The sequence below is a fragment of the Girardinichthys multiradiatus genome, chromosome 19 (assembly GCF_021462225.1).
Source record: "Girardinichthys multiradiatus isolate DD_20200921_A chromosome 19, DD_fGirMul_XY1, whole genome shotgun sequence".
NCBI classification, from domain to species: domain Eukaryota; kingdom Metazoa; phylum Chordata; class Actinopteri; order Cyprinodontiformes; family Goodeidae; genus Girardinichthys; species Girardinichthys multiradiatus.
In genome coordinates, this window is record NC_061811.1 from 12,604,626 (window position 1) to 12,630,834 (window position 26,209).

At 39.8% G+C, this 26,209-nt stretch overlaps 1 protein-coding gene across 2 annotated transcripts in view; it reads left to right on the plus strand.

Annotated features, from left to right (window-relative positions):
* Nucleotides 1–709: 709 nt before the first annotated feature.
* The window catches only part of tmem63c (transmembrane protein 63C), a 46,544-nt gene continuing 21,044 nt past the window's right edge, over nt 710–26,209 (plus strand). Inside the window, exons 1-3 of one of the 2 annotated variants that reach the window (XM_047346083.1) lie at nt 710–847; nt 16,796–17,021; nt 22,821–22,900. In XM_047346083.1, coding sequence (XP_047202039.1) covers nt 16,812–17,021; nt 22,821–22,900 — 290 coding nt within the window. In that variant the 5' untranslated portion in view covers nt 710–847; nt 16,796–16,811. Of the gene's footprint in view, nt 848–13,120; nt 13,260–16,795; nt 17,022–22,820; nt 22,901–26,209 lie in introns of those variants that run through there. The other variant, XM_047346082.1, reaches the window with a different exon arrangement.

Here is a 26,209-nt window from a genome sequence, read left to right on the forward strand (position 1 = left end):
CCTACATGGCTTGTGGAAAGGTTTAAAAGGGACTTCTTATGATTTCCTTTTAACAATGGCTTTTTTCTTCTTGCCATTCTTCCATAAAGGAGTGCAAAACTAATTCGGCCCACCTGAGCTGTGGATCTCTGTAGCTCCTCCAGAGTTACCATTGGGCTTCTTGGCTGGTCCCCCGATTAACACTCTTCTACTCAGGCAGTCAGTTTAAATGTACTGTATGCCCATGTCTGTAATCGCCGACAATTATTGTATTTGTCAGATAGTATTAGGAAGTATTCCAACTTTGACCAAAATCAAACCAAGAAGTTTTTACACCTTATATTGATTTTTGGTACAGTTAATCATTATGACAACCAATTGGTTTTCATTAAAAAAATAATTAGATACATTTTTCCCTTTTTGTATTACAGTATTTTATTGTTACATTTGCATGCAGTGAGAAGTGGAGAGGCGTAAATTGCAATAACTAATGCATTCCATGATGCCATTAAATCAGCCACTACTCAGCACAGCATTGGGTTTCTTATGTACGTCAGTGTTGTATATTTCTGAGCGTTTGGGTGGAGTTGTCCTTCGCTTACTCTCTGATTCAGTTTGTAATTAAAATATACATTCAAATAATAAATATATATGTCTCATTGAGATTCATATGTATTAGGTTTGAGTCATGGGAAATCAGAATCAAAGGGAAAGTAACTTGCAGATGCTGCCTTAGCAGCCTTTGACGGTAGGAGTAATTGTCAGACGGTCCCTGAGTGGGTGGGAGTTTCTGTTGTTTCTTGGAGAAAAAAACAGCAGCATCCTCATAACCAGCATTTAGACGCCAGCGATCGGGAAGCTCCGAGAGGTGAGCAATGTGAAATTTAAACTATCCCTTCAGCGATCTAAATGCGCACTAACGGGATTTATATGCGGTTTGTTGCGCAATCGTCTTTATTAACTCGCAGAAAGAGGTGGGTGCGCTGGTAGATTTGTGTGCCGCAGCAACCAAGGGAACATTGAGTCGCCAAGAAATGTTTGATTGGCGGAGAAAATCAGATTGTTTCCTAAATGTGAAGAAGGCGTGACAAAAAGGTGAACGATAAAAAGTTAATTGTGCGGGTGGATGTTGTTGTTGCTGATGAGGATGATGATGGTGTTCTTGGCAACGTGTCAGATAGTGTTACACCCAAAGCAGGTGCATCGTTTCTTCTTCCCACTCTAACACCTATTGTTCCTCCTGTAGAGTCAGCTGGGTGGTAAACCCAGCATTAACAGTTGTTTGCGTTTCTGATTTCAGGAAAGAAGGAAATCTGTGAATCTTTCATTCATGCTGCAATCAGGCAACATTTCTTCTGCTGCTGTTCCTGCTGCTTTATAGTCTGGACTCTGCTGGAATCACAGACACAAAGCCTTTCTTGGTCAGCTGAGCAAGCATATTGACCTGTTGATTTATTTCACTTAGCTGCATGTGCAGTGCTTTTGCAAAAGTATTTATACCCCTTCAACTACAAACTTCATTGTATTTTGGGAGATTTTATGTGGCACACCAACACAAGAGCCTAATTGGGAAGCGGAAGGCAAATTATGCATTAGGTTTACAACTATTTACAAATTGAAATGAAGTGTGGTTGGCATTTGAATTCAGCCTCCCTGGTTGAAAACTCATTGTACCACCTTCCACTGCAATTACAGCTGCAGGTCATTTGGCTTATGTCTCTACCAGCTTTGTAGTTGTCAGATTGGATGGATATCATCCGTAAACATCAACTTCTTAAGTCTTGTTGCAGATTCTTATTTGTGTCAATGATTAGGATTTTATCTTAAAACTATGCAAATCTTAAATCTTTGCATCCTTAAATAGGTTTTTCTCCTCAGATCGCCTTGTATTTTGGTCCACCCAAATCCCCATCAACTCCAGCAAGCCTCATTTGAGCATATTGTCTCATCTGAACAGAGCACCTTCTTTCAGATGTTTACTCTGTCCCCTACATTACTTGTGTCAAACTGCAACTGGGACATTTGACTTCAACAATGTCTTTCTTTATGCAACTCTACAAAGTCCCCATTTGTGAAGTGCACGCATAGTAGTAATATCATAATCTTGTCAGCATATTCTCCCACCTGAGCTGTGGAACTCTTTGCAGCTCCTTCAGAGTTACAATGCACCTCTTGACTTTTTCTCTGATTCATGCTCTCTATCCCAACCCTGTCAGTTTAAATGGACGCCATGTTGTGGGAATTAGGCACCGAATTTGATTCATATTTATCAAAGCAAAGGTGCTGAATACAAATACATGCCTCATTTTTCCTTTCAATACACTGATGCCCAAGCTTGTGTTGGTCTATCTCATAAATTTCCAGTGAAACACATTGCCAACTATCTGTTATGTTCTAAAAGAAATATATACTGATGCCATTTGCACCCAACCGTGGAGAAGGGCGATGAGTCAGATGACCTTATAAAATGCCAGATTTATATTCACTTTTCACATTTTAACAGGTCAGAAAAATATATCACACCATAATGGGAGCTTAGAAAACCAATCTGGTTATGTTGGCAGATGTGTGTTAGAAAGCTTAGCACATCTGATAACATCGAGTAAATGACTGTGATGATGGTAATTATTGTTGTTCATTAAAGGAGAGGAAGTGGATCCTGTTTCCAGGCGCCCATTTGTGCATCATCCTGAAATAGAAATATTTCCTCATGTTATTCAGAAATTTAAATGAGCAAAAATAGCCTGTTTCCTTGAAGCTTGACAAAACATGCTGCCTCTGAAAAGCCAATAATTCAGGATCACCAGGGTGAAAGCTTCCTCTGAACTGTTTGTAGGGTCTTGATGCACTAAGTTGGAAGAGGTACAGGGCCTTAAAAAAGAATTCACATCCTTCAACTTTTTCTTTTCTTTCCATTTAAAAAACGTAAAACTATTGTTTATTACTATTACTGTTATGTGGTGGTCTAACAAAGTGATGCATTATTCTGTAGTGAAAGAACAAGTCATTAAAGTTTGGGATCTTTACAAAACAGCTGTTTAAATACAGAGATACAATTACAGGTGATTTCTGAAAGCGATTGGTTGAACTAGATTTTACTGAGTGTATCGGAGTAAAAATGGGATAATTACATTTATAGTTTTTATTTGATACAAATCCATTTATTACTACTTTAAAATTATAAACTACTTTGAGGGTATCAATCACAAACAATCTTAATGAAGTCCCAAAAAAACAAATCCAAGTTTGTGGTTGTAATGATACCAAATGTGATCAAAGTTCAGTGTGTGTAAATATCTTCCTATGCATATGCTTGTATTCCTTTTTCCTCTGAGTTTTTAATAATGTGATAATTTTGTACAGTACTATTGCTATTAAAATTTGATCGAACACTGGGAAAAAGTGGACTTTGAGACGCCTAAGGAAACGGAAAAAAATGAATGCCGGTCATCTTCAACTATTACACAGGGATTAATATTTCAGGAGGTTTTAACTGAGATTGATAAAAGGAGCTCGCATACACAGAAAGACACACTGGCTGCTGAGTCATTTTAAAGATATAGTGGGTTAAATTTAAAGCATACTGATTGACGTTCAGGTTGTAGCTTGTGGTGGTTTAATACATTTCCATGATCCAAATTGAGAGATATGTAGAAAGCCATGAAAGAAAAAAAGGCAACCACAAGCCGAAAGTTGAAGTTTAATAATATCATAACACAATGTCCACTCAAGACAAAATAAGTGACTGCAAAGTCTGCAGCTCGACTTTGAGTTCATGAAGTGAAAATGTATAGTGGGATTTATCCAGTTTTTAGTGGGTGAGAAGGAACCCATCCTCCCTATCTGGGTTTACTTCCACGTTGCTTCTCATGTTCCCACTGTAGATTATCTTTGTAGCAGACCTGCTTACTCCATCTTTTTTCTGCATTCCCGATAACCGGCTACACATCTATTGAACATATTTCTGTTAAAAACCAATAGAGACAGACCTCAAGACTATGCCATTGGAAACGCAATGTCATCATTCAAATATGGTCGTATCTTCCTATTTTACTGGTCCAGATGAAACAATGTCTCTTTTTGAAAAAGCATTTGTGATTTAGGTTTCATACTTTCAAGATTTTAAGGTTTTCTATCTCTAACATACTGTATATCTATAATTTAACGTTAAGCCTCTGTTTCTAAGAATACTTTTCTCTGTATTTGTGCTTAATTCTTTTTGCTTGTCGCCGTACGTTGAACCGGAAGATGGGTCCGGCAAAATGATCAAACCTTAAAAATAGTGGAGCTGATGCAGAAAGGTCCCTTTGTAGTTTTTATGATTTATCATTTTTGATAAGTCCAAAGCATGCCATGCAAATTCACATGAACTACTGTGGTAAGAGAGGATTAAGGAAATCAGGGTTTGTTTCAAAATTATGGGCAATGGTTAAACATATTTAAGGGGAAGCATAATAAAAAATGCAGCAAATGATGACTATGCAGGACTGAAAAAGGGATTCAGACTTGAGAGAGACTCCTTTCAGGTACACCACACATCTTCCTATAGACTTTCCCCACGTTTCCTCTGGAGGTGATGATTACAGTACTTGCTATTATTGGGAGTGAGATGTTTAATGCTGCATGTATTCAGTTCCTCTCAGTGTGAATATAAAGATAATTTGTCCCCTAGATAATTAATGTGACTGTGCCAGGACGATTGGATCAAATGCGAGTTGTATACATGACTCGTATCCCCAGCCGCATGTCTCAGGCTGCTAGGTATAAATTAAACTGTCAGCACATTGGTAAAGCCCCTTTTTGACAGAAAATTTAACACAAACAGAGGCTTGATGATGCCACAGTTAGCTGTGAAACCTCCATTTGTATTCCATCTGTCATTTAAGCACAGCCGCTCAGCTCTTCAGGCTCCGCTTTGTTCTTTTTACGTCTTGTGGCAGAGTGGGCTCCCTGCTATTTAGGATTCAAGCTGTGAGTTTTCCTGTTCCACAGGGGTGTGTCAGATGCATGCAGCACCGTCACTGATGTATACAGACTAACAGAGAGCTCTCAGTAATCATAAATACATGGCATCAAATACTCATGCCGTTATAGACTTTTGAGGACTATTTTAAAGAAAGGAGGGAACACTATATATACAGGGCTTTGAGTTAAATTCATTCTTGAACTCAGGAAGACCAGGCACAGCTGAGCTGTAAGACGCGATGAGGTACATTTTATACAAGCCATATTTTCAGCTTGCAAAATTATCTATTCCCCACATTTTGTCACGTTTCAACCACAAAAAAAGGTTTTCAGGGGGATTTGTGTGGTAAACCAACACATTGTTGATGGCAAATGATAGATGGTTTGCAGTTGTTTTCACAAGTTAAAATCTGAAAAGTGTGGCTTGCATATCTATTCACCATTTCTATGTACTAATTAGGTGACTTCAGGAAGCATTTGGTTGCACAGGATTTGAATTTAGGGATGTCATATTTAAGGGATCTGATTCCTTTTGCACTACACACTTCAGATTCTTATCTGTAAAAAGTTCCTTTAAACCATTTAACTTTTTCTATCCACCTCAAAGTTTTGCACTTTCTGTTGGTCTATTACATACAAACCCAGTAAAATATGTTTAAAGTCTTGTTGTGATCTGACAAAATGCTCAAATCTAAATACTTTTGAAAGACGCCAACTGGGATAGTTAGATGCATACCAAGAGCATTTGTTTTACTAAATAAATGCTTTTTTATTTATTTTCCATTTCAAGTGCTGTGTGGGTAAATTTTTTAGGCTTTCCATATTGAGGAAATATTAGTGGAATATCTTGAAATGCAGAATGTGGTTATTGAACTGGTCATTTTCACATTCATTATGCATGCATGTAGCTCCAAAAAGACCAGATGGGTCCTAATGAGGAGTGGTCCAGTCTATGTAGCAGCAACCGGACAGACACACATGTAAGCCCCCTCTGAGAGCTCAAAGAGCATGTGAATCCAGACAGAAAGCAGGTGTTAAGTTGGATGGATACGGCTCTTGTTCCAGCCATGATATGGTTCATTCAGCTCTCAGAGAGATCTTGCATGAAGGGTATGTCAGACAGAGTTGTGAAACAGACACACCTCAGTGGTCTGTGTTTGTAAGCTGGGATGAAGAGTGATCCATAAAACAGGCAAAGCCCCCTCCCTTTTCCTCTGCTGAGCAGGTGGTGAGCATATTGTGTTAAAGCCTCCGCCCATTTCCCCCCCTTCAGGCGGAACCTGATGAGGCTTGCCTATCCACACATCCAACACCTCCAGCTCCAACGTAAAATTATCACAACACAGGGGAGCAGCTTCTGTGAAGTCCAGAAAGAGATTCTTACATCCCATTAACAATATAAACCCAACACTCATCAGATCCTCAATATTAGGAAGGATTTATTTTTCTGATTGAAATTTACAGTGAAACATATGAATTTTAATGATGTTTTTTTGCAGGCAATCAGTCCCAATTATTATACTAATCATCAGACCAAATACCATTATTCTAGATTTACAGTGCTGGACACATTAGCATCCCTTATAAAATTGTGTGAAAAGCCTGAACATACTGTAGATTCATCTTCCATTGCATTGGCATAATCTTACAATAGAAATATTGAAATATACAGTCTTTCATTTGAGTACATTTACCTAGTAGTGGAAAAATAAATCCTATGTTAAGAATTAATTGTTTTAACAAAATCCCTGGCGGCACAGGTATTGCTACCCCTAACATTCGATTTAAATTAATGTATCTGCTTGCTTTCGTCAGATGAGTCTACAGACTGAGTTTTTTGGCAACACATTAGTTTCTTTGTTGTGTAACAAAGGATCAGTATGTGGAAAAGCTCCTTATTCTCACAGTAAAGCCTGGTGAAGGATCTGTAATTATGTGAGCCTGTTTCTCTTTTAAAGACCCTGGAAGCCTTGCTGGACTTCATGGCATCAGAAAATCTTTAAAGTAGGAGTAGATTTGAAATAAATCTAGTGGCCTCTATAATTTATTTAAAATGCATCTACATCGGATCTTTTAGCAGGATAATAATCTGAAACCTAGAGCCAAAATTAAACAGAACAGGGTCAACAGCACAAAATCAACCATCTTTCATGGACATCCAAAGCCTTTGGAGAAGAGGACCCAGGAGAGAGGACCCAGGGTTCTGAATGACCAAAGGATTGTGCAAAGAGGAATTGTCAAAGACCCTTCTCTCTGTATCCTCTAACAAAAAAATTCAAGGACAAGATTAAGTATTGTCTCACTAGCAAAAGATGGCCATGAAAAGCATTAACAGCAGGGTTACCAATAATTGTGGCACCACTGGTTCTGTTGTTAAAAAAAATTCTTAAGTTTGGATTTTTTCCCCCACACGATTGATTGATTGGACTGAAACTTTATTAATCCCCAAAGGGGAAATTCATTTGTCCCAACGTAAAACGACAATAAAACAAATATACATCAATAAAAGTCTAGGAGACACACACACACACACACACGCACACACACAAACACACACATCATTCAATTAAATATATACAATTGCAGTTATCTAGAATGACAGTTCTGGAGGCACACGGAGGTCAAAAAGACTGACAGCCTCAGGCAGGAAAGATGTTTTGTAGCGCTCCTTACCACATTGAGGCTGCAGTAATCTTTGGCTGTGTATACTTTTTAGGCTGTCTACTGTGCTGTAAAAGGGGTGAGAGACATTGTTCATAATGGCTCTGATCTTCCCCAATAATCTGTCTATCACCACCTCCTCCAATTGAGCCAGCCTGGTCCCAACAACAGACTCAGGCTTTTATATTAGTTTAGTTATTCTTTTTGAGTCCTTCACCTTTATTTCAGCACCCCAACACACCACAGTGAGAAGACTGCACTAGCCACAAAGGATTGATAAAACATCTGGAGAATCCTATTACAGATATTGGAGGATCTGAGCTTGCCGAGAGAATAGTCTACTCATGCCCTTTTTGTACAGTACCTGAGTGTTCGTGGTCCACTGCAGCTTAAAGTCAAGGGTAACACTGAGATACTTGTATGATGTGGCTTGCTCCACATCCACCCATGCGATGGAGATTGCCAGCAGCAATGTCTTGGTGTGGCTAAAACTGACCACTATTTCCTTGGTCTTATCTACATTTAGCTGTAATTGGTTCTCCCTACACCACCTCACAAAGTTGTCCACCAGTTTCCTATACTCGTCCTCCCGTCCCCTCTCTACGCATCCCACTAAAGCTGTATCATCTGAGTACCTTTGCAGATGACATAACCTGGACCAATACTTAAAGTCTGCAGTGTTGTTGGAGAACAAGAAAGGAGACGGCACTGTTCCCTTGGTTGCCCCAACACTGCATATCAGGCAATCTGACACACAGCTCTGCCACTTTACTGTGGTCTTCCTGTCAGATAATTAGTGATCCAGGTTATGGGTGACGCATCCACATCCATTTTTTTCAGTTTGTCCCTTAACAGGTTGGATGGTATTGAAGGCAGATTAAAAGTCAAAGAAAAGGATGCAGACCATAGTATCAGGTCTGTCCAGTGAGGAATAGGCCCTGTACAGCCTATTCCAGCAGGTATATAATTCCATCCCCCACTTCTTCTGGTCCTAAATTAAAGGCTGGGTTTTACTAAAAACTTCCATGTGAGAATATACTGCTGAAATAAGAGATGAAGGCTGATTTATACACATCTTTACAAGGGGTCACAAGGGATGTACTTTAATTTTTAGTGCAAACGCCAGAGGAAAACATCTGTTTTATAAACCCTGCAAAGACTTGGTCTTTTTATTCAACCTTTGTTTATTCCAACATAAATGCTTAGCAGAATTAATTTTTAGCATTTGATATTAGCAGGCCCCTTAGCTTGACCTGTTTTTATGTTAAAACTAGAAATCAAGCAACAGTTGTTTGTGATATTTTCATCACACTTTTTTATTATTTGAAATTACTATGATCAAATTAAGTCTTCTGTTCAACCACATTAGGGCAGAAAAACAGAATTGAATGGTGCAGCTCTTTAGTGTGTTGGCAGAAAAAAACAAGTTCTGAAATAAAGAAATAAAACTGAATAAGAATTCACCTCTTTTCTGTCATGAATACAAGTGCTGTTATTGAAGATGAATCACCTATAAGAGGGTTAGATATTTTTTATACCACAGTTCCAAGTCTTTTTTCACACATTTACACACCAGGGGCTTCAGAATGATGGGGAAACACAAATAATAATGAACATTTTCTTAGTTAAAGTATTGTTTGGAAAGATCATACTTTATAAAAAAAAAAGTGTATGCATCCTCAAGGTTAATTTGGTGTTACTTTAAAGTGATTTTCATGCTCCCTTCTCAAATGTTCCAAATTTAATCTCTGACATGGTTATTCCATAAACTTTTTTCTTTTTCTCTCCCTCTGATTATTTTTCAGATCTCTTTGATACAGAATAAATGTCTTAAGCAGTGAAAATTCCAACCTTATTTAAACAACCCTATACCTTACCAGTAGCTAGGGTTAGGGTACCATATCAGAAGCTCAGGTCTTTCTGGTTGACTTATCAATACAGTTAGTGCTAGCCACCTCTGTAGTTAAAATGGTCACAAACAAACAAGTGCATTAAGTGTCACTTGCATAGTGCATTCTGGATTTTTAAAGAGATTTTTTACAACAAAAAGCATAATGCCATCCAAATAAAATAAAACCCTTGCATTGTACTGAAGTACCAAGTTTAACTCTTTATTTTTTCAGTGCAAAAACAGAGATGGAAAAAAAAATGTACACATTCCCTTTCAAAAAGGTAAACAGCATATTTAAATTCAAGCATAATAAACACTCCATTTATACACCAAACCTCACTTTCAGTCTCCCCATGCATGAAATGTACCGTCAGTAAACAACATCTTTCTGGTGTGCTTTCGAAACATAAGTTGATAATAAACGTGAAACTTCATTTGCGAATTGACGCATTGGGGGGTCGACCTGAAGAAAGGGAAGGTGGGTCCACTGCTGCAGCGGATGTTTCTTGTTCAGGTGTTGCAGCATTGAGGACTTGCTATTACGGAATGCTAATTCAGTTTTGCAGTACACACACTCGAGGAATTTTAGTCATTGACTTACTCGAATTATTCAATGAATCAGTTCGGCTCTAGTTGTTTTTTTGGCACAGACTTAACTTTAAGCATTGTCCATAAAATACAATAGGGTTGAGGTCAGGACCATTCCAGAAGCTCAATGTAAGCATTTTGTGAGTTTGAGATGATTGTTCTGTTGGAAAATCCAACTGTGTCCAAGTTTCAATCATGTGACCCAAACTGTTACCTAGTGGGTCAGAATGTCCAAAGAACAACCCAGAAACCATCAGGGATGAAGCTTTTGATAAACTGGATGCTGCTTTAGAACCAGTGTCACTGTCTACAGTAAAGTAAGGTTAACATGAACGTGGATTTAGAGGCGGCTGACCAGGAGAGAAGTCCCTGTAACAAAATAATCACTTTCAAAGTCGACACAAAATTCGCAGCTAAACACTGACAAGCCAAAGGCTTTTTGGTGAAACATTTTATAGCCAGACATATGAAAACTGAGCTGTTTGATCACAGTGAAAAGAAGAATGTTTGGAGGAGTCAAGGTGAAGCCTTAAAACCCAGAAATAGTGTAACAGCTGCCCAGCATGGTGATGGCATAATTATGATGAGGCTCTATTTCACTCCCAGTGGTAGCGATGCTTTGCACAATGTGGATGAAACGATGAAGCATGAAGAATAGTATGATAAAAGGCAGCTCTATGTCAGAAAACCAACCAATTTAAATTAACCCTAGAATTTCTGATAAGGAGAGTGGTCAATTTTCCAGCGAGAGTTAAGATCTTGTTTAAGGCCTACAAAAAACGTTTGTTTTCTCTTCAACTTGCTACGTGACATCTAATCAAATATTAGTGGGGTGTATGAATATATTTGAGCCTGTTTGCATGATTTTGACCTTGTTTGGATTAATGAAAGACTAGAAAAACTTCAAACTTGTGCACTCAAGGCTTGTGCTTAATTATTCCATTTCAGAAAAATATTTATTTAATGTATGATTGCAGACCCAAAACTCAACTTCTTACTGAACCTGGAATGTAAAAAAGGGGCATGAAATGTTGTCTTTAAGTATTCATACAAGGAGCAATTTAAAATGGCATTTACCTTTATCATAACATTTACAAGGTTATTGTATAAAATAGTGGCACATTTCTACTGTATGTCCTAACATGCTGCACATGTGGGGTTAAAAGGTGCACTGTCTTAACATATTTCATGTAGGGCTCATTAAAAAAATGACAGTAATTTATAGGCAGAGCACTTTTTGGCAAAAATTAAACACATTTTGCAGGAATTAATGCAAATATCAAGTGAAACGTTAACCAGTTCCTGTGCTGGTTTTGCAGAATCATGCTGAGCAAACAGTTTTCGACTTCCAATAACAAAAAGGGTTTTAAGAGAAAGCAGCCTGTTTAACAAGGCTGTAGTCGGCGCATCCTTGAAACCATGATTCAAATTTTTTACCATGGCGGTGAAGCATACTTGAGGTTGGCCTTTTTTTCTCACAGAGATGAGAAGTTGATTAGTTGCAGAGGTTCATAGAACAGAGGCAAACGTTTTATTTATGGCTCGTTCCTCTGAGACCGTGGAGCCATCGCTCCCCCATTCCCCTCAGACAGGCAATGCTTCTTTATCCAATTGAAAATTTGACAAAGGAATGAAAGCTTTACAGGCGCTGTCAACCAAATGCTTTATGATAGTCATCAGACTGTCATCGAGTTGGGAACTTCAATTCAAACCATTTTTAAACACTAAATCTAAAATTAGATAACCAATGAGAGTTTTAATTACATCAATTACATCATAGTGAAAACAGCTATTTTATTTTAGACGGGCAGTTTCAAGTACCTAGTTATTGTTTTAAGTCTTTATTTCTTTATTGCAAAACTGTAAAAGTTGCAAGATATTAGCTCTTGAGGACTGGACTTAGGCACACCTGACCGAAGTATTTTATTCATGTGTTGAAGCAGAGACACATCTAAAAGTTGCTGGACTCCGGCCCCCAAGGACTGGAGTTTGACATCCCTGCTCTATCTAATCTGACGTGGCTTGATTCGAATGTAAATACATGCCCCGTTTTTCAGATGTAGCTACTGTGCACTACTTTGTGCTAGTCTATTACAAAAAAAACCCTGAACAAGTTCAAGGAGGTATGAATTGTCAGGCTAGGCCCTGTAGCTGCTAATGCTGCAGACATACAGCTAAATGACTGTTTGCTTTGTCATTGAGAGCTAGCTTCATTGCTAAAATTAACATTTGCTTTTGTTGTGTTTCTTGCTAATAATTCTTTTTCTAGAGTTAAATGTTTAGCTGGTGAAATAACTTATTATGTTTCTTTAAAACAACCAATGATAAATGTCATTAAACTGTTGTTGGGGAAACTGATGGATATCTGGTTTCAATTAGAGTTTATTGCAAGTTATTGATCCTCTGGCTGACATTCTATTTATTTTGTCTGAATCCCCCTCTGGCATGATATCGTCTCTCTAACTCAAAGACAAAAGCATGATTTCTACATAAATTCTCATCCTTCATTTAATAGAGACTAAATGAAGAGGACAGGTCCCCATTCAGTGACTCAATAAGGAGATTTAGATTTCACAATGTGAGTAGTGCCGACCTACACACATTTGTACACATAGGGAAACCTCAGCTGTTTTCTTCTGCTGGAGTAAACAGATTAGCTGACCTGAGTTGGCTTTTCTTCCAGTTCGCCTCTTTTCTGTTTTTCTAAGTCACTTAGTTGTATTTCTTCACCAGCTGTCAGCTCCCACACTCACCTCAACATCTGTGATCATTGTCTGAACTGAGCACTGATGAGGGATTTCACTCCTCCTAAAAGAGCTGGCCACAATGCTGCTTCACCAGCTGAACATCAGTTTGTCAATCTACTGCGCTAGCTTTGGAAGCCCGATACGAAGGAGGAGGGAGACTAGCAGAGGGAAAGGATTAGAAAGACACCACATTTGCAGAGTTGGAAAAGCTGGGGGAGAAACTGATACCTTGGGATCAGCATGAGCTTGCTGGAGTGTTCATACATGAGGGGATGAGATGGGAATAGTATCTCAGCATGGAACTGCTGAGTCATGCCGTAGCATTTGCCCAGATGTTGCATTGGCCTGTATCCCTCATCATCCTGTCTGTCCCTTAAGGTGGGGAATAAAGGAGTCGTCAGTTTACATCACAGACAGCAGAGAACAAAGTAAGTATCAGCAGGGGCAGAGGAACTGCTCAGTCTTAAGATGGATGACTCTTTTAAGTCTAAGTGTGTTTCCAGTTTACAGCTACGCAGTTATGTTTATCCTCCTCAGCGAGTCATGATTTCTGTTTGATTTAGCTGCTGTCACTTCATGTCACTGTTCACACAGCTTCTCTCTTGTGTTTGCTTCCTTCTGTTCATCAGGAACATTTGAATATGAGAATAATTCTTGATAACTCTGAAGCTGATGTTTATAAAGATAAGGCTCAAATAAAAGCTATGAAAACGGGTTTAATACGGTGTCAATACAAAACTTGTTCTATACTTTCCAAAATTACAGCCTCAGTTGCTATCTGTATTTAAATTAACCTTCTTAATGTACCCTGTATTTGGCGAACAAACACGTGGTACATTAACACAGGGCGATCAAACTTCCTGTTTGGTCTACCGCATACATCCAGGAGAAATTTTTGTTTATCTTGTAGGATTTCTACATTTTTTAACCATGTCCTATCCAGCAGAGTAGCGCTCAGAATCGTTGTCTGAGCCCAACAGATTTACTTTCACAAGTGGAGCTTTACAGCTAACGCTTTAATGCTCTGCTTGACATATATGAAAGAAACTTTATTAGAAACTGCTTTGGGATTATTTCAATTGTTACGGATACGGAGACAGAAACGAAAAGGAAAAAAATAAGAAGCACGAAAGACAGAGAGGTGGGGCAAAAAGGAAAAGGGGAGAGAAGGAGAATAGAATGAAGGAAAGAAAGAACGATGAAGAGAATATAAGATAACACCCTGCTTGCTTCTACACCTGCAGAAACATTCATATTAACAGCCTTTTTACCAAAAAGTGCACGGTACTTATGAATGCAAGATGTTTTTAGTGGTAAATGCGGCTCAATATAGAACATTTGTGTATCTGTTAACACCTGAATCTAAACACCTGTGGGTCTGAATGTGAGCGCACTTGTGTATACAAGGTTTCTCCATAAAAATATGCAATAGTGAGTGTGAGGAGCCACAGACCTGCCCCCCTGGACCTGGGACGGATACGGAGGAGATCCGAGCCTTAGAAATCCAAAGGCCCCCCATGGCACAGGAACCCCAGGGGAACCATCGCCGGCTACTGCAACTCCCCCAGAGAAGAGCAGGGGAGAGTCCCGGGGGAACCACCCAGCAGCCACAGTGCAGTAGCCCCAGGGAGCTGCAGCGACGAGCACACGCCCCACTGGCAGCCATCTATGCCAGAGCAGATCCAGCCATGGAACCAGAGACCCAAGACCGCAGGACATATCACGACAGAGCCCAGGGGTCCGGGGGGGGAGGGGTCAGGAGAGGGAGCAGTCCAAGATTCCACCTGACACAAAAAACAGGCGCACACAGTCACAATCACACATTCTCCCCCTCATGCGTACACATAAAAACACTCAGACCCACACACCCAAAGTAAAGACAAAAAACAACGGACGTCGTACACGCACTCACATTCCCCATACATACTTTACACTCCCAGGTCCAGGTGCCGATAGCCCATAGGGGCAACCAGGAACCCAGGAGGTGGGTCCGTGGGGGAGGAGGGTCCAGGCAGACCGCCCCAGCTCCTGAACCTGGGCGGGGCTAGGCTGGGCTGGTGCCTGAACCTGAGCGACCCCGGCCCGGACCCCAACCCCCTGCCCCGACCCCAGTCCCAAACAACTCCCATCCTCATCTGGAGAGGGGGCCATGTACAAAAGAGGGTTCTACATGGTCCAAACTAGCCCGCCAACCAGAGCCACCGCAGAATAAAGCAGTCCCAACCCCCAAATGCATTCCGATCCTAACCCCATTATATATGTATAAAAGGTGGAGATTTACCATTGTGCAGAATGTTTATGTGTAAAGACTGCACAGCCTACCAGACTGTGTTTATATGTTTTAGATTTGCCTTCAAATCCACCCACTGGGAATCTCTTTCCTGTCATCTCCACCAGGAGGATTAGTATCTGAATATCGACTGTAAGCTATCACATTTCTCAGTAGCAACTGTGAAGTAGCTGACAGTGGTGCAGAAGAAGCTGCTTACTCTTTGCTGTGTTGTATTTCTGTTCTCTGCTTCTGATGAACCCTCCTCCTACATTAACGTTGCTGCTGGGTTGTCAGTTGCACAACAGATGCCTAGTCGTAATTGCTTCATAAAACTATAGCGAAGGCTCTTAGGAAGTGACGTCATTGGTTCAGTGATAAATCACACCGTGAGTTGGTTCAGTAATGTGGGCCAGCTTGAAGATCTTCAGCCACAAACTGTTAAATTGCAGCTCTTCTGACAACTGGCCTGTGAGGACTGAGATAGTTTTAGCATTTACTAGAAAGAGCAACCTATATTTTCATCCTGAAATCTGATCCGATCTAACAGATGTCATGTAAATTTGCTGTATTGATGCAGAGCTTTGTCTGCATTGTGTTGCTGCTCCATTTCCTCTGTTTATTCACTAAGGAAGGTACACAAGCCAGGCAGCTGTGAGTCGGTGCTGTAATGACTGAAAGTGAGATTAGCATGCGCTGCTGGAGGACAGATGGTTCAGACCTCACTTCTGTGGTCACAGCAGAGACCTACGCATGCTCTGCAGACTCTGACAAATGCACAGTCTTTACCAATCTGTTTAAACATTGAGTATGTTTTCAAGCTGTAACAGAGACTGGTATGGCATGGTATGGTTTCTAGATTATGCTGTTTGTTGAATGTTATATCTCAGGAGAGCCTTGAGGGGAAATCTCTATTTGTCACAATAGTTGATTTACTTTTAAGGAATCACTGATGTTAAATTAAGAACTTTTATTGGGATTCATGTGATAGACCAGCACAGGCTAACACATACTTGTAAAGTGGGAGGAAACAGGTGGTTTGCAAATGGAAAACCAAAAAATGTGAAGTACATTTGTATTCACTGAAATTACACCTGGACATTTATTGGCATATGTCTCTACCATCTTTTCACAAATATATTTGTCAATTCGTATTTGTAAAGTAGTTTAATAGTATAAGCTCATTGTGATAGGATGGAGAAGCACTATGAACTTATGAACAACACTATGAACAACACAGTTCAGTAGAAGCTAACAGACCATTATGCCTATTGCTCTGGTACTAACTGCACTTAGACAAAGTGGCACTTGATAATTAAAAAGATCAACAAGATAATTCACACTTTCACCACTTATTAGCAAACATGCTCTTTCACTGTCTATTCTATTGCATAAAAATGTCTGTTATGCAGTTTTGTGGTTATATTTTGTGTGAATGATTGACAGAAATACAGCCATTAACATGTTTGTAGGTAAATAAGCTATGCTTTATTTTTGTAATCTGTAGACGTTACTGACCCTCACTACTCTGAGATTGTTGCTAAAGATTCCCCTGCAATATAAATGTGCATACATACACTTCTTATAGTGCCACTTCATCACCTATGTTTTTAACTGTAAAGACAAAAAGAATATACTCATATTCTTACTTGTATTATGTCTACCTGTCTGTCTTTTGTCTGTCTTCTGTGTCAGATATGGTCCACTGCTGATGGAGCCGTCAGACCTTTCTGAGACCAGTGCGCCCCCTGTGGCGCTGTGGCACGTCAATCTGGATTTCTTAAGGTTCATGCAACAGTCGGGAGAGGAAAACAGCACGGCAGAGCAATGCTTCCGCTCTCACTCTCGCAACAGCGTCCTCCAGGGCCTTCCATTTGGTGGGGTGCCCACAGTCCTCTTCATAAATGTGGTGCTTTGGATGGTACAGACTCTCACACACTCACAAAGATGTCTGTTTACTCATGTCTAACTACAGTATTTCCTGTTTTTTTTTAAACTTGTGCTTTATTTACTATAATGAGTAGAATACACAAATGAAATTCTTCATATTTAATGTACAGTGCTGGTCAGAAAAGGTGGACCGATAATACAACAAACTACAATGTATTTAAAGACAAAGGATTTGGTGCCTCCTTTCGTTTGAATGTATCAGGGATATTCTCCAGTCTAAGTGATACATGTAGGGAGACATACACTCACCAGCCACTTCATTAGGTACACCTTGCTAGTACCGGGTTGGACCCCCTTTTGCCTTCAGAACTGCCTTAATCCTTCCTGGCATAGATTCTACAAGGTACTGAAACATTCCTCAGAGAGTTTGGTCCATATTGACATGAAAGCACCACACAGATGCTGCAGATTTGTCGGCTGCACATCCATGATGCGAATCTCCCGTTCCACCACATCCCAAAGGTGCTCTATTGGATTGAGATCTGGTGACTGTGGAGGCCATTTGAGTCCAGTGAACTCATTGTCATTTTCAAGAAACCAGTCTGAGATGATTCTTGCTTTATGACATGGCGAGTTATCCTGCTGGAAGTAACCATCAGAAGATGGGTACACTGTGGTCATAAAGGGATGGACATGATCAGCAACAATACTCAGGTAGGCTGTGGCGTTGACACGATACTAAATTGGTACTAAGGGGCCCAAAGTGTGCCAAGAAAATATCCCCCACACCATTACACCACCTCCAGCAGCCTGAACCATTGAAACAAGGCAGGATGGATCCATGCTTTGATGTTGTTGACGCCAATTTCTGACCCTACCATCTGAATGTTGCAGCAGAAATCAAGACTCATCAGACCAGGCAACGTTTTTCCAATCTTCTATTGTCCAAGTTTGGTGAGCCTGTGCGAATTGTAGCCTCAGTTTCCTGTTCTTAGCTGACAGGAGTGGCACCCAGTGTTGTATTCTACTGCTGTAGCCCATCCGCCTCAAGTTACGTTCAGAGATGCTCTTCTGTATGCCTTGGTTGTAACGAGTGGTTATTTGAGTTACCGTTGCCTTTCTCTCAACTCAAACCAGTCTGGCCATTCTCCTCTGACCTCTGGCATCAACAAGGCATTTGTGCCCACAGAACTGTCGCTCACTGGATATTTTCTCTTTTTCGGACCATTCTCTGTAAACCCTAGAGATGGTAGTGCGTGAAAATCCCAGTAGATCAGTAGTTTCTGAAATACTCAGACCAGCCAGTCTGGCACCAACAACCATGCCACGTTCAAAGTCATTTAAATCACCTTTCTTCCCCATTTTGATGCTCGGTTTGAACTGCAGCAGATCATCTTAACCATGTCGACATGCCTAAATGCATTGAGTTGCTGCCATGTGATTGGCTGATTAGAAATTTGCATTAACAAGCAGTTGGACAGGTGTACCTAATAAAGTGCCCAGTGAGTGCATATGCATACTACTATTATTTTGGTAACTGATACTTAGCAGGTTGCAGAGAAGTCAAATACTTTTTGAAGACATAACAAGCTCCTAGCATAAATCTGGTTGAGTATTTGACCACTGGTATTAACAGAAACAGTAGAACTTTTTTTAATTGGATGTTTTCCTGGCATGGATCCAGCTTTTAAGCATAATCCATACATTTTAAATGGAGCTGATGTTTAGGCAATTTCAGAAGTGTCCACGTTCTAAATGTCTAGCTGATGTTTTGTGGGGAACTTGATGAATTTGCAGGTAATTCTCGGTCCGAATTATACTGCCCTCTCAGTGCAATGCACCATTAACACAGAGAGTGAAATCAGTTGTCACTATAATACTGCCACTACCATACTTAATACATGTTGATACATTGTTCTTAGGTGTGAGAGCCTCATCTTGACCCCATAAATAATGTTTCTTTATGTCAGTGTGACCAAACAGCTCTTCATGTATTCTGATCATAAAACATTGCAAAAAGACTGTTTGGTTGGGACTGCACAATGATATTAAACTCACATCAAAACTGTTTTTGCAGTGGTTAAAACAGGCTACCATTATGCTTCCTGAATGGCCACAACTTCCACTCTACTGAAAATGTATGGTGCCTAAAACACCGACTGTGTCAGGAAACCAACCAATTCAAATGAACCAATTCAGATATGAAGAGTGGTCAAATATCCAGCCAGAATTATGCCAGAAGCTTATTGATGCTACAAATAGTATGTTGCCTCTTTGTGACTTGCTGAAGACCCTTCATCCAACGACTGGTGTGGGTGTATGTATAATTGTGAAGCTCTGTCAATCAGAAAACATCTACATTAAAACTCAAACTTAATCACCCAGTTCTTGTTTCTAAAAAATCATAGAAATAGTATCTTGTCTTATCAGTCCACCCTGGAAAAAGAACTCATCAAATGCACAATCACAGGCCTGTTATTAGTTTATGTAAACCCCTGACTGGCACTGTAGTGTCGTAAAACCCAGATAAAACCTTATTCTTCAGGTCATTCTCCACTGTTATGATCTGAAGCTGCTTTATATGGAGCCCTTTAGACTTTCTCTCTGTAAAAGATAAATAAAATTAACTTACTTTACTTTATAATGTTGAAATATTTGTCCTAGTGAGTAAAAAAACAGGCTATTACCAACTACTGCCAGGTTCTGATCTTGGAGGCACCTAAACTCCTAGCAGATCTTTTAGAGATCCGAAGCTACCACAGCTGCAGCTGCTTATGATGGAGTTGAACAACATCATGGTGCCACCACAGCAGCAACCAGATCAGCCTGCTGACAGAGTAATAGGAAACAGATTTAAGCTACTGGCCTTTATGTAAGAGCTAAAAATGAAATCAAGATTTCTAAAAACTAACATGATTTGATTGAAAAAGCATATTAGAAGTAGGATTCATCTCTTTAAAATTCTGAACTTCATGTTCCTAAAATGACCCCTGTGTGCACCACTGCAGCTCAGGCGACTTTGATTGGCAGCAATGTTTCTAAATATATCTGAAACTGCCATCATCGTGTTTAGACATCACCAACAGATCGATGCAAGCAGACAATAAAAGTGTGATAGGTGAGCAGTGTTTTATTTTTGTGAAAATGATTTAGGCTTTCTAATAGGCACCATGCATCATTCCTCTGAGAGGAACAGATGCTTCAGTGTTGCCATAAATCCTTGTTTCCTCACTTCTCCTCTTCTCTTCTGTCATCACGATGCTTCCACCACTCTCTGACCTTTAGTGTCTTAGGCAAAATACTGTGGGCATCGACTGCTGTGAGGCTCCATCCAACAGGCTGGATATGTTAATAGCATGCAAAACATCAATTTAGAAAACAAATATTATATTTCCTAACTGTACCTTGCAGTATTATTTTGTGCATATTTTAAAGATATTTTACATCCCCAGTCTCAAGTATAAAAACAAGATTTATGTCAATGCAAAGATTGACAGTGCCTAGAAAAAGTACTCATAGCCCTGGAACTTGAACATTTGGTCATGTTACTACTGTAAATGTGGGATTTTATGTCATTGAGCAACAAAGTAGCTCTATCACAACACAATTGTTGAAAAGTGGGGTGGAGCTTTGTTCAGTCCATCATCCTAAATTAAAGACAGCTGCAAACATACCAAGACATGGCTGTCCACCTAAATTAACAGGGCTGGCAGGGAGAGAATGACCAGAGAAGAAGGTTAGAGCTCTATGGTAACTCTGGAGGAGCAGCCGAGATTCACAGTTCATGTGGAAGAATCTGTTGACAGCTGTGCACTCCACAAATCTTACCATATTGAAAGAACAACAAGAAGAAAGCCCCTGTAGATAAAAGCTTTAAAAGATCTCACGGTTTGCAAGAAGACATGAAGAAGACAACTCAAGCACATGAAAAGTTTCTGTGGTCAGATGAGACCAGAATTAAGCTTCAAATATATCATCCTGAACATGACTTACCCATGGTGAAACATGTTGGTTGCAGCATCATGCTGTGGGGAACTCTTCTTCAAAAGGGACTGTGAAGCTAGTCAAAGTTAATGGGAAGATGGATGGAGCTAAATACAGGATAATCCAGGAAGAAAACCTTTTACAGGCTGCAAAAGAGGGTGGCAGAAGTTCAGCTTCCAGCAGGACAACACTAAATATGCAGCCAGATCTACATTTGAGTGATTTCAAGTGTGTTCATGTATTAGAATGACCCAGTCAAAGTCCGGTTGAGAGTACAGTTGAGGTTTGTGGCAAAACTAATATGGATGTTAAGAGCCTCTATCCAACCTGAGCTTCTTTGCAAAGAAGAATGGGTCTTATTTTTATATCTGTCTCTAGATGTTCAAAGCTGGTAGAATTTGCAGCTGTAATTCTGGAAAAGCTGGTTCTACAAAGTATTGACTCAGAGGGGCTGAATATAAATGCACGCCACACTCTTCATATTTTTATTAGTAAACAATCTTGATAACCATGTGCCATTTTGCTTCCACCTTACAATTTTGAACTACTTTGTGTTGGTCTTTCACATAAAATCCTCCCAAAACACATTGCAACGTGACAGAATTTGAGAAAGTTAAAGGGGTGTGAATTCCCAGCCACTGTAGGTTTATAACAAAAGAGTTTCTAATGTTAACCCATCAGCAATCATAATTTTTTGACTGATGACATACAATGAAGAAATATCATGTGACTCCAGATGTTCTGAAGAAAAACTCAATGGGGAGTTTGCCTCCCTCTGATCTGGGATTTTGGTTCCCATAATTATGTCCATAAACAGAAATGCAAACACTTCACATTCTTGTCGCACATGTCAAGTTAAATATACTTTTGAGAATCCGGTGTGTGCATTATTTACAAACACTGGTGTGCTGTTTCTGTTGGAGTCTTCCAGATAATAATAGGCTTCCACTTCAAGCTGTCAGCCAGCTCACTTCCACTGTCAGGCCTCGTCAGTCTTGATCTCCGCTCTCGATCAGCAGCCTCCATCTTTTAATTGGTTCATTTTAGGACTGCTGGGTTGTCAAGCCAACACAGAGGGTTTCGAGCGGTGTCTCTTAATGACGGGCATGAGTCAAAGCGTGTTTCCCTCCAGGTGACGGGAGCACGCCTCCGCATTAATTCCCCCATACACACTGAATAAAATATGTGCAGGAATTACAGAGGAGAGCCACGCTTCAAAACAGAAAAGCGTTTGAAAACGCTCGGCCATTACTCATCCAGGGGTCTCGGTCATGTTTTCATTGCTTAAAGATTGAATCATTCAACATTTATGGGTGCTTTCCTCCATTAGCACAGCTATCAGAACCGGTTCAGATGAGGAAATGATTTAATGCTGCCATAAAAATCAAAAGCTCATTAGCACTTTTAATCGTTCAGTCATGACCTTTCAGTTATGTCTATAATTACCACTTGACCCCAATTTTCGACTGTAGCTGTTTGGGAGGCTCTATGTTTACTGGACCTCGTTGAAACAAACAGCTTGGCCTCCATTTGAAAATATCCAGTTTTATTTTTTGCAGCTGACCACTCTGATTTGACATTACTGCACAGCATGTGTTCATACGTTCACGCTGACCCGTTTCTGATAGTTTCCAAGACAACCACACATAAGTAGTACTGGAGAAACGAGGATGGCTCATTGTTGCTCCAACAAAATGTTTGATTTTTTTCTGTGTAAGGATTTAGAAGCAGCATCAGGATCAAATATCATGTAGACATTTGAGTCGGAGTGGATAAAATGTTTGACTGTGGAAATCTGATTTTCTAGGAGCTCTGAAATCATTTTTTTTGTTTTTTTGTTTTGTAGTTGTTATTACTCATCTTTTCTTGTCTGAGGAAGGCTGCGTGGGACTATGGCCGTCTGGCTCTGCTTATGGAGAATGACAGGTAAATCCCTCGCCGTCCTAATCAGAAAAATCTCATATACTCTGCAGCCTGTGAGGTACGTCTTAATGTTCAAGATGGTAGAAATAATGCTCAGTGGAGTGGCTCCTCTGATGCAACCGCTCCCTCTGCTGGTGGAGAAAGACATCACATGCAATCCCTCATCACCACATATTTAGAATAAGGCGTTTTGGAGTTTCCAAATACGGAAGTAATGTTTCTGCATGGGTATAATTAAGATAAGCATGTGTTTGTACACAGTGGTGGATTAACTTATTTTGTATATACTTTGCATTTATTTTCAGGGTTTAAACGGATTTTACTTTTTTTTTTAGCAGACTTCTGTTGCGTATCAAAAAATGTTTCTACACGTTTTAACAATAGCAGAAATGGAAGAAACATAAACATTTTCAAAATTTAAAAACCTAAGATTAAGAAGTATTTAGTTTTGAATGAAGTGCTTACAAACACATTCATACTTTTTTACATGTTGTCCCATTACAAAAACAAACTTTGTAGTTGAAGGAAAACAATCCAAGGTTTTCAAAATCTTTTACAAACATGTCTGAAAAGTGGGATGTGCATATGTTTTTAGCCCTGTAGTACTGTGCTAACCCTGAATTAAATCCAGCCTCATTTTGCCAGCACTAGGGACAGAGAAGCTGCTCAAAGTTGGTGTGAATATAAATGGAGAAGAGCTCAGGGCAATTCTGGAAGAAAACCTGGTAAAGGCAGCAAAAGACTTGAGCCTGAGACCGAGGTACACAATGATCCTAGATATATTGCCAGAGCTACAATGGAATGGCTTAGATCAAAACATATCCATATAGTAAAATGCTTTAGTCAAAATACAGACCTAAATCAGATTGAGAAACTGCGGCAAGAGTGATAGACAGAGATGCTCTCCATCCAATCTGACCGAGCTTGAGCTATTTTGCAAAAAAAAGTGTGTCTTTTGATGTGTAAAACTAGTAGAAACCACAGAGGGCTGCAGCTATAATTGCAGTAAAAGATGGTTCTACAAAGTATTTACTCATGGCTGCTGAATATAACGTGCAAACTTGCCAAACTTTATTCACATTTTTATTTGTATCCTTTAAACATGTATATTTTTCCTTTTCCTTAACAATAATATAGTACTCTTTTCTGGTCTGTCACATAAATAGTTTTTTGTGGTTCTGTAACAAAGTGTGAAAAGGTTGAAGAATATGAATTGTCTTGCAGAGCGCTATGCACATATAAAACATAACAGAACCCTGAGAATAAACCTACCAGCAGACCCCCCTGACATGTTTAAGGCGCATGCCCAAAAAACTTAAGGTGGACGACTCACTGGAAACTCTCAGCAATTAAATAAATTAGAATGGCCAGAATTACAGAGAAAGACTTCGACAGTGAGCTGCTGTCACAAAAACTGATAGGAGTGAGACAGCTGGAAATAATGGAGTTCCCCTTCAAAACAGATTTGCTCCACTACAGAATGAAAACCAGGAAAATGATCCATCTTCTGAGAACAATAAAAGGTTTGAGAATAACCTTCACTCTAAACAGTCTTCTCCTACGCTGCCAGAGAAAAAGCGCCCCACCGGACCAAGAACCCTAATAGTGGGCAACACAGCTGTAGATCGGATTAAAAACTTCTGCAACAAGAAAAACACAGAAGTTATGATTGGTACCAGTAACGTGGTGTCCAATATCTCAGAGAATATTCTTGTAATCACAGAAAACCGCCCGTCTCTAGAAAACCGTATTATACACTGTGGAGCCATGGATGACGTGGCTAAGAAAAAATCAGAAAGACTGAAGGAGGATTTCGCTCATCTTCTGAATATTGTTGGAGGTCTCAATATCAAGGTATTTCTCAGCGGACCCTTTGCACCGATTTGCTGTGGAGATGAGATTTTTTCGAGACTTCTGATGATTAATAAGTGGTTGAAAAAAACATGTGCTACTACATCTGTGAACTTCATCGACAACTTTAATATGTTTTGGGAAAAAAGACAACTCTTCAAGCAAGATGGTTTCTGTTTGAACAAGCCAGGAGCCAGACATCTCACATCTAATCTCTTCTATTCAGTAAATAATCCGCCAACAGCTTCGACCTTCAGCTGAGAACATGGAGTATCAACAACAATGATAACGCTGCCTCCAACAGCTCCAGCAGAAACAATCAGCCAGTTGGCTGAGAAAGAGAGGTCATCACAAAAGGTCTCCCTGTCAAAATCCACAGGAGAAGTGGACCCCCCCGTTATACAACCCGACCGCGACCCAGACCGACACCTGCGGTAAACCCCCCTCACCCCAGACCCCGACCGCACAGAACTCTCTCATTTCCCCACTGAGCCTGCTTTTTGCTTTACTGGATTCTGATAACATGAAAGAAGCTCTTAAGATCGGGACCCAAATGGCTTTGACATCTTTTCCATTTAACACCCCCCGTGGCTGAGGCCCTGCTACTGAACCAACATCTTCCAAATGCCGCAGAGCCCCACCACCTCCTAATCTATCTCCTCCTAATCAGGACCTTCAAATCTGTTCTCTGTGATACAGTTTGGGCCCCAGTGGTAACTCTATCAGAAATGAGCATGTCCAGGAAAACCTTGGGGCCCTAATAGGAGATAGTTGTAAAATCTTTGTGCTTATACATGACAGAAAGAATAAAGCCAAAAGAATAGGAGACAGTAATAAACAATCAAAAAAGCCATAAACTGTCAGGTTCAACCAGACACAAAGTTAATATCAGCAACTATGTCATATAAACTGGGGTTATTGAACATTAAATCTCTGTCAGGAAAATAATTTTTATTCAATGACTTCATGACCACAATCTTGATTTTATGTTTTTAACAGAAACATGGTTACATGAATTTAATGAAGCTCCCATTCTGATAGAGTCGATGCCTCCGAACTACAATTATCTTTGTGAGAGCAGACAGCAAAGAAAAGGGCCACTTTGTTTAAAAATTTACTAAAGCGTAAAAAAGTATTTCTGGGCAAATTTGACTCTTTTGAATATTTGGCTCTCCAGGTAAAGAGACCGGTCCGAACCATGTTCTTGAATATTCACAGGCCTCCTAAGTCCAATACAAACTTTTTCAGTGATTTTAAAGAGCTTTTATCTGTGATATGTGTTGACTATGACTGTTTAATTATTATGGCAGACTTCAAGATTCACATGGACAATCCTGAAGACAGAAGTGCAATAGATCTATGTGACACTCTTAGAAATTTTGGTTTGACTCAACATGTTAAACAGAAAACGCATAAACAGGGACATATTTTGGACTTGATCATCACTAAGGGTCTAAACAT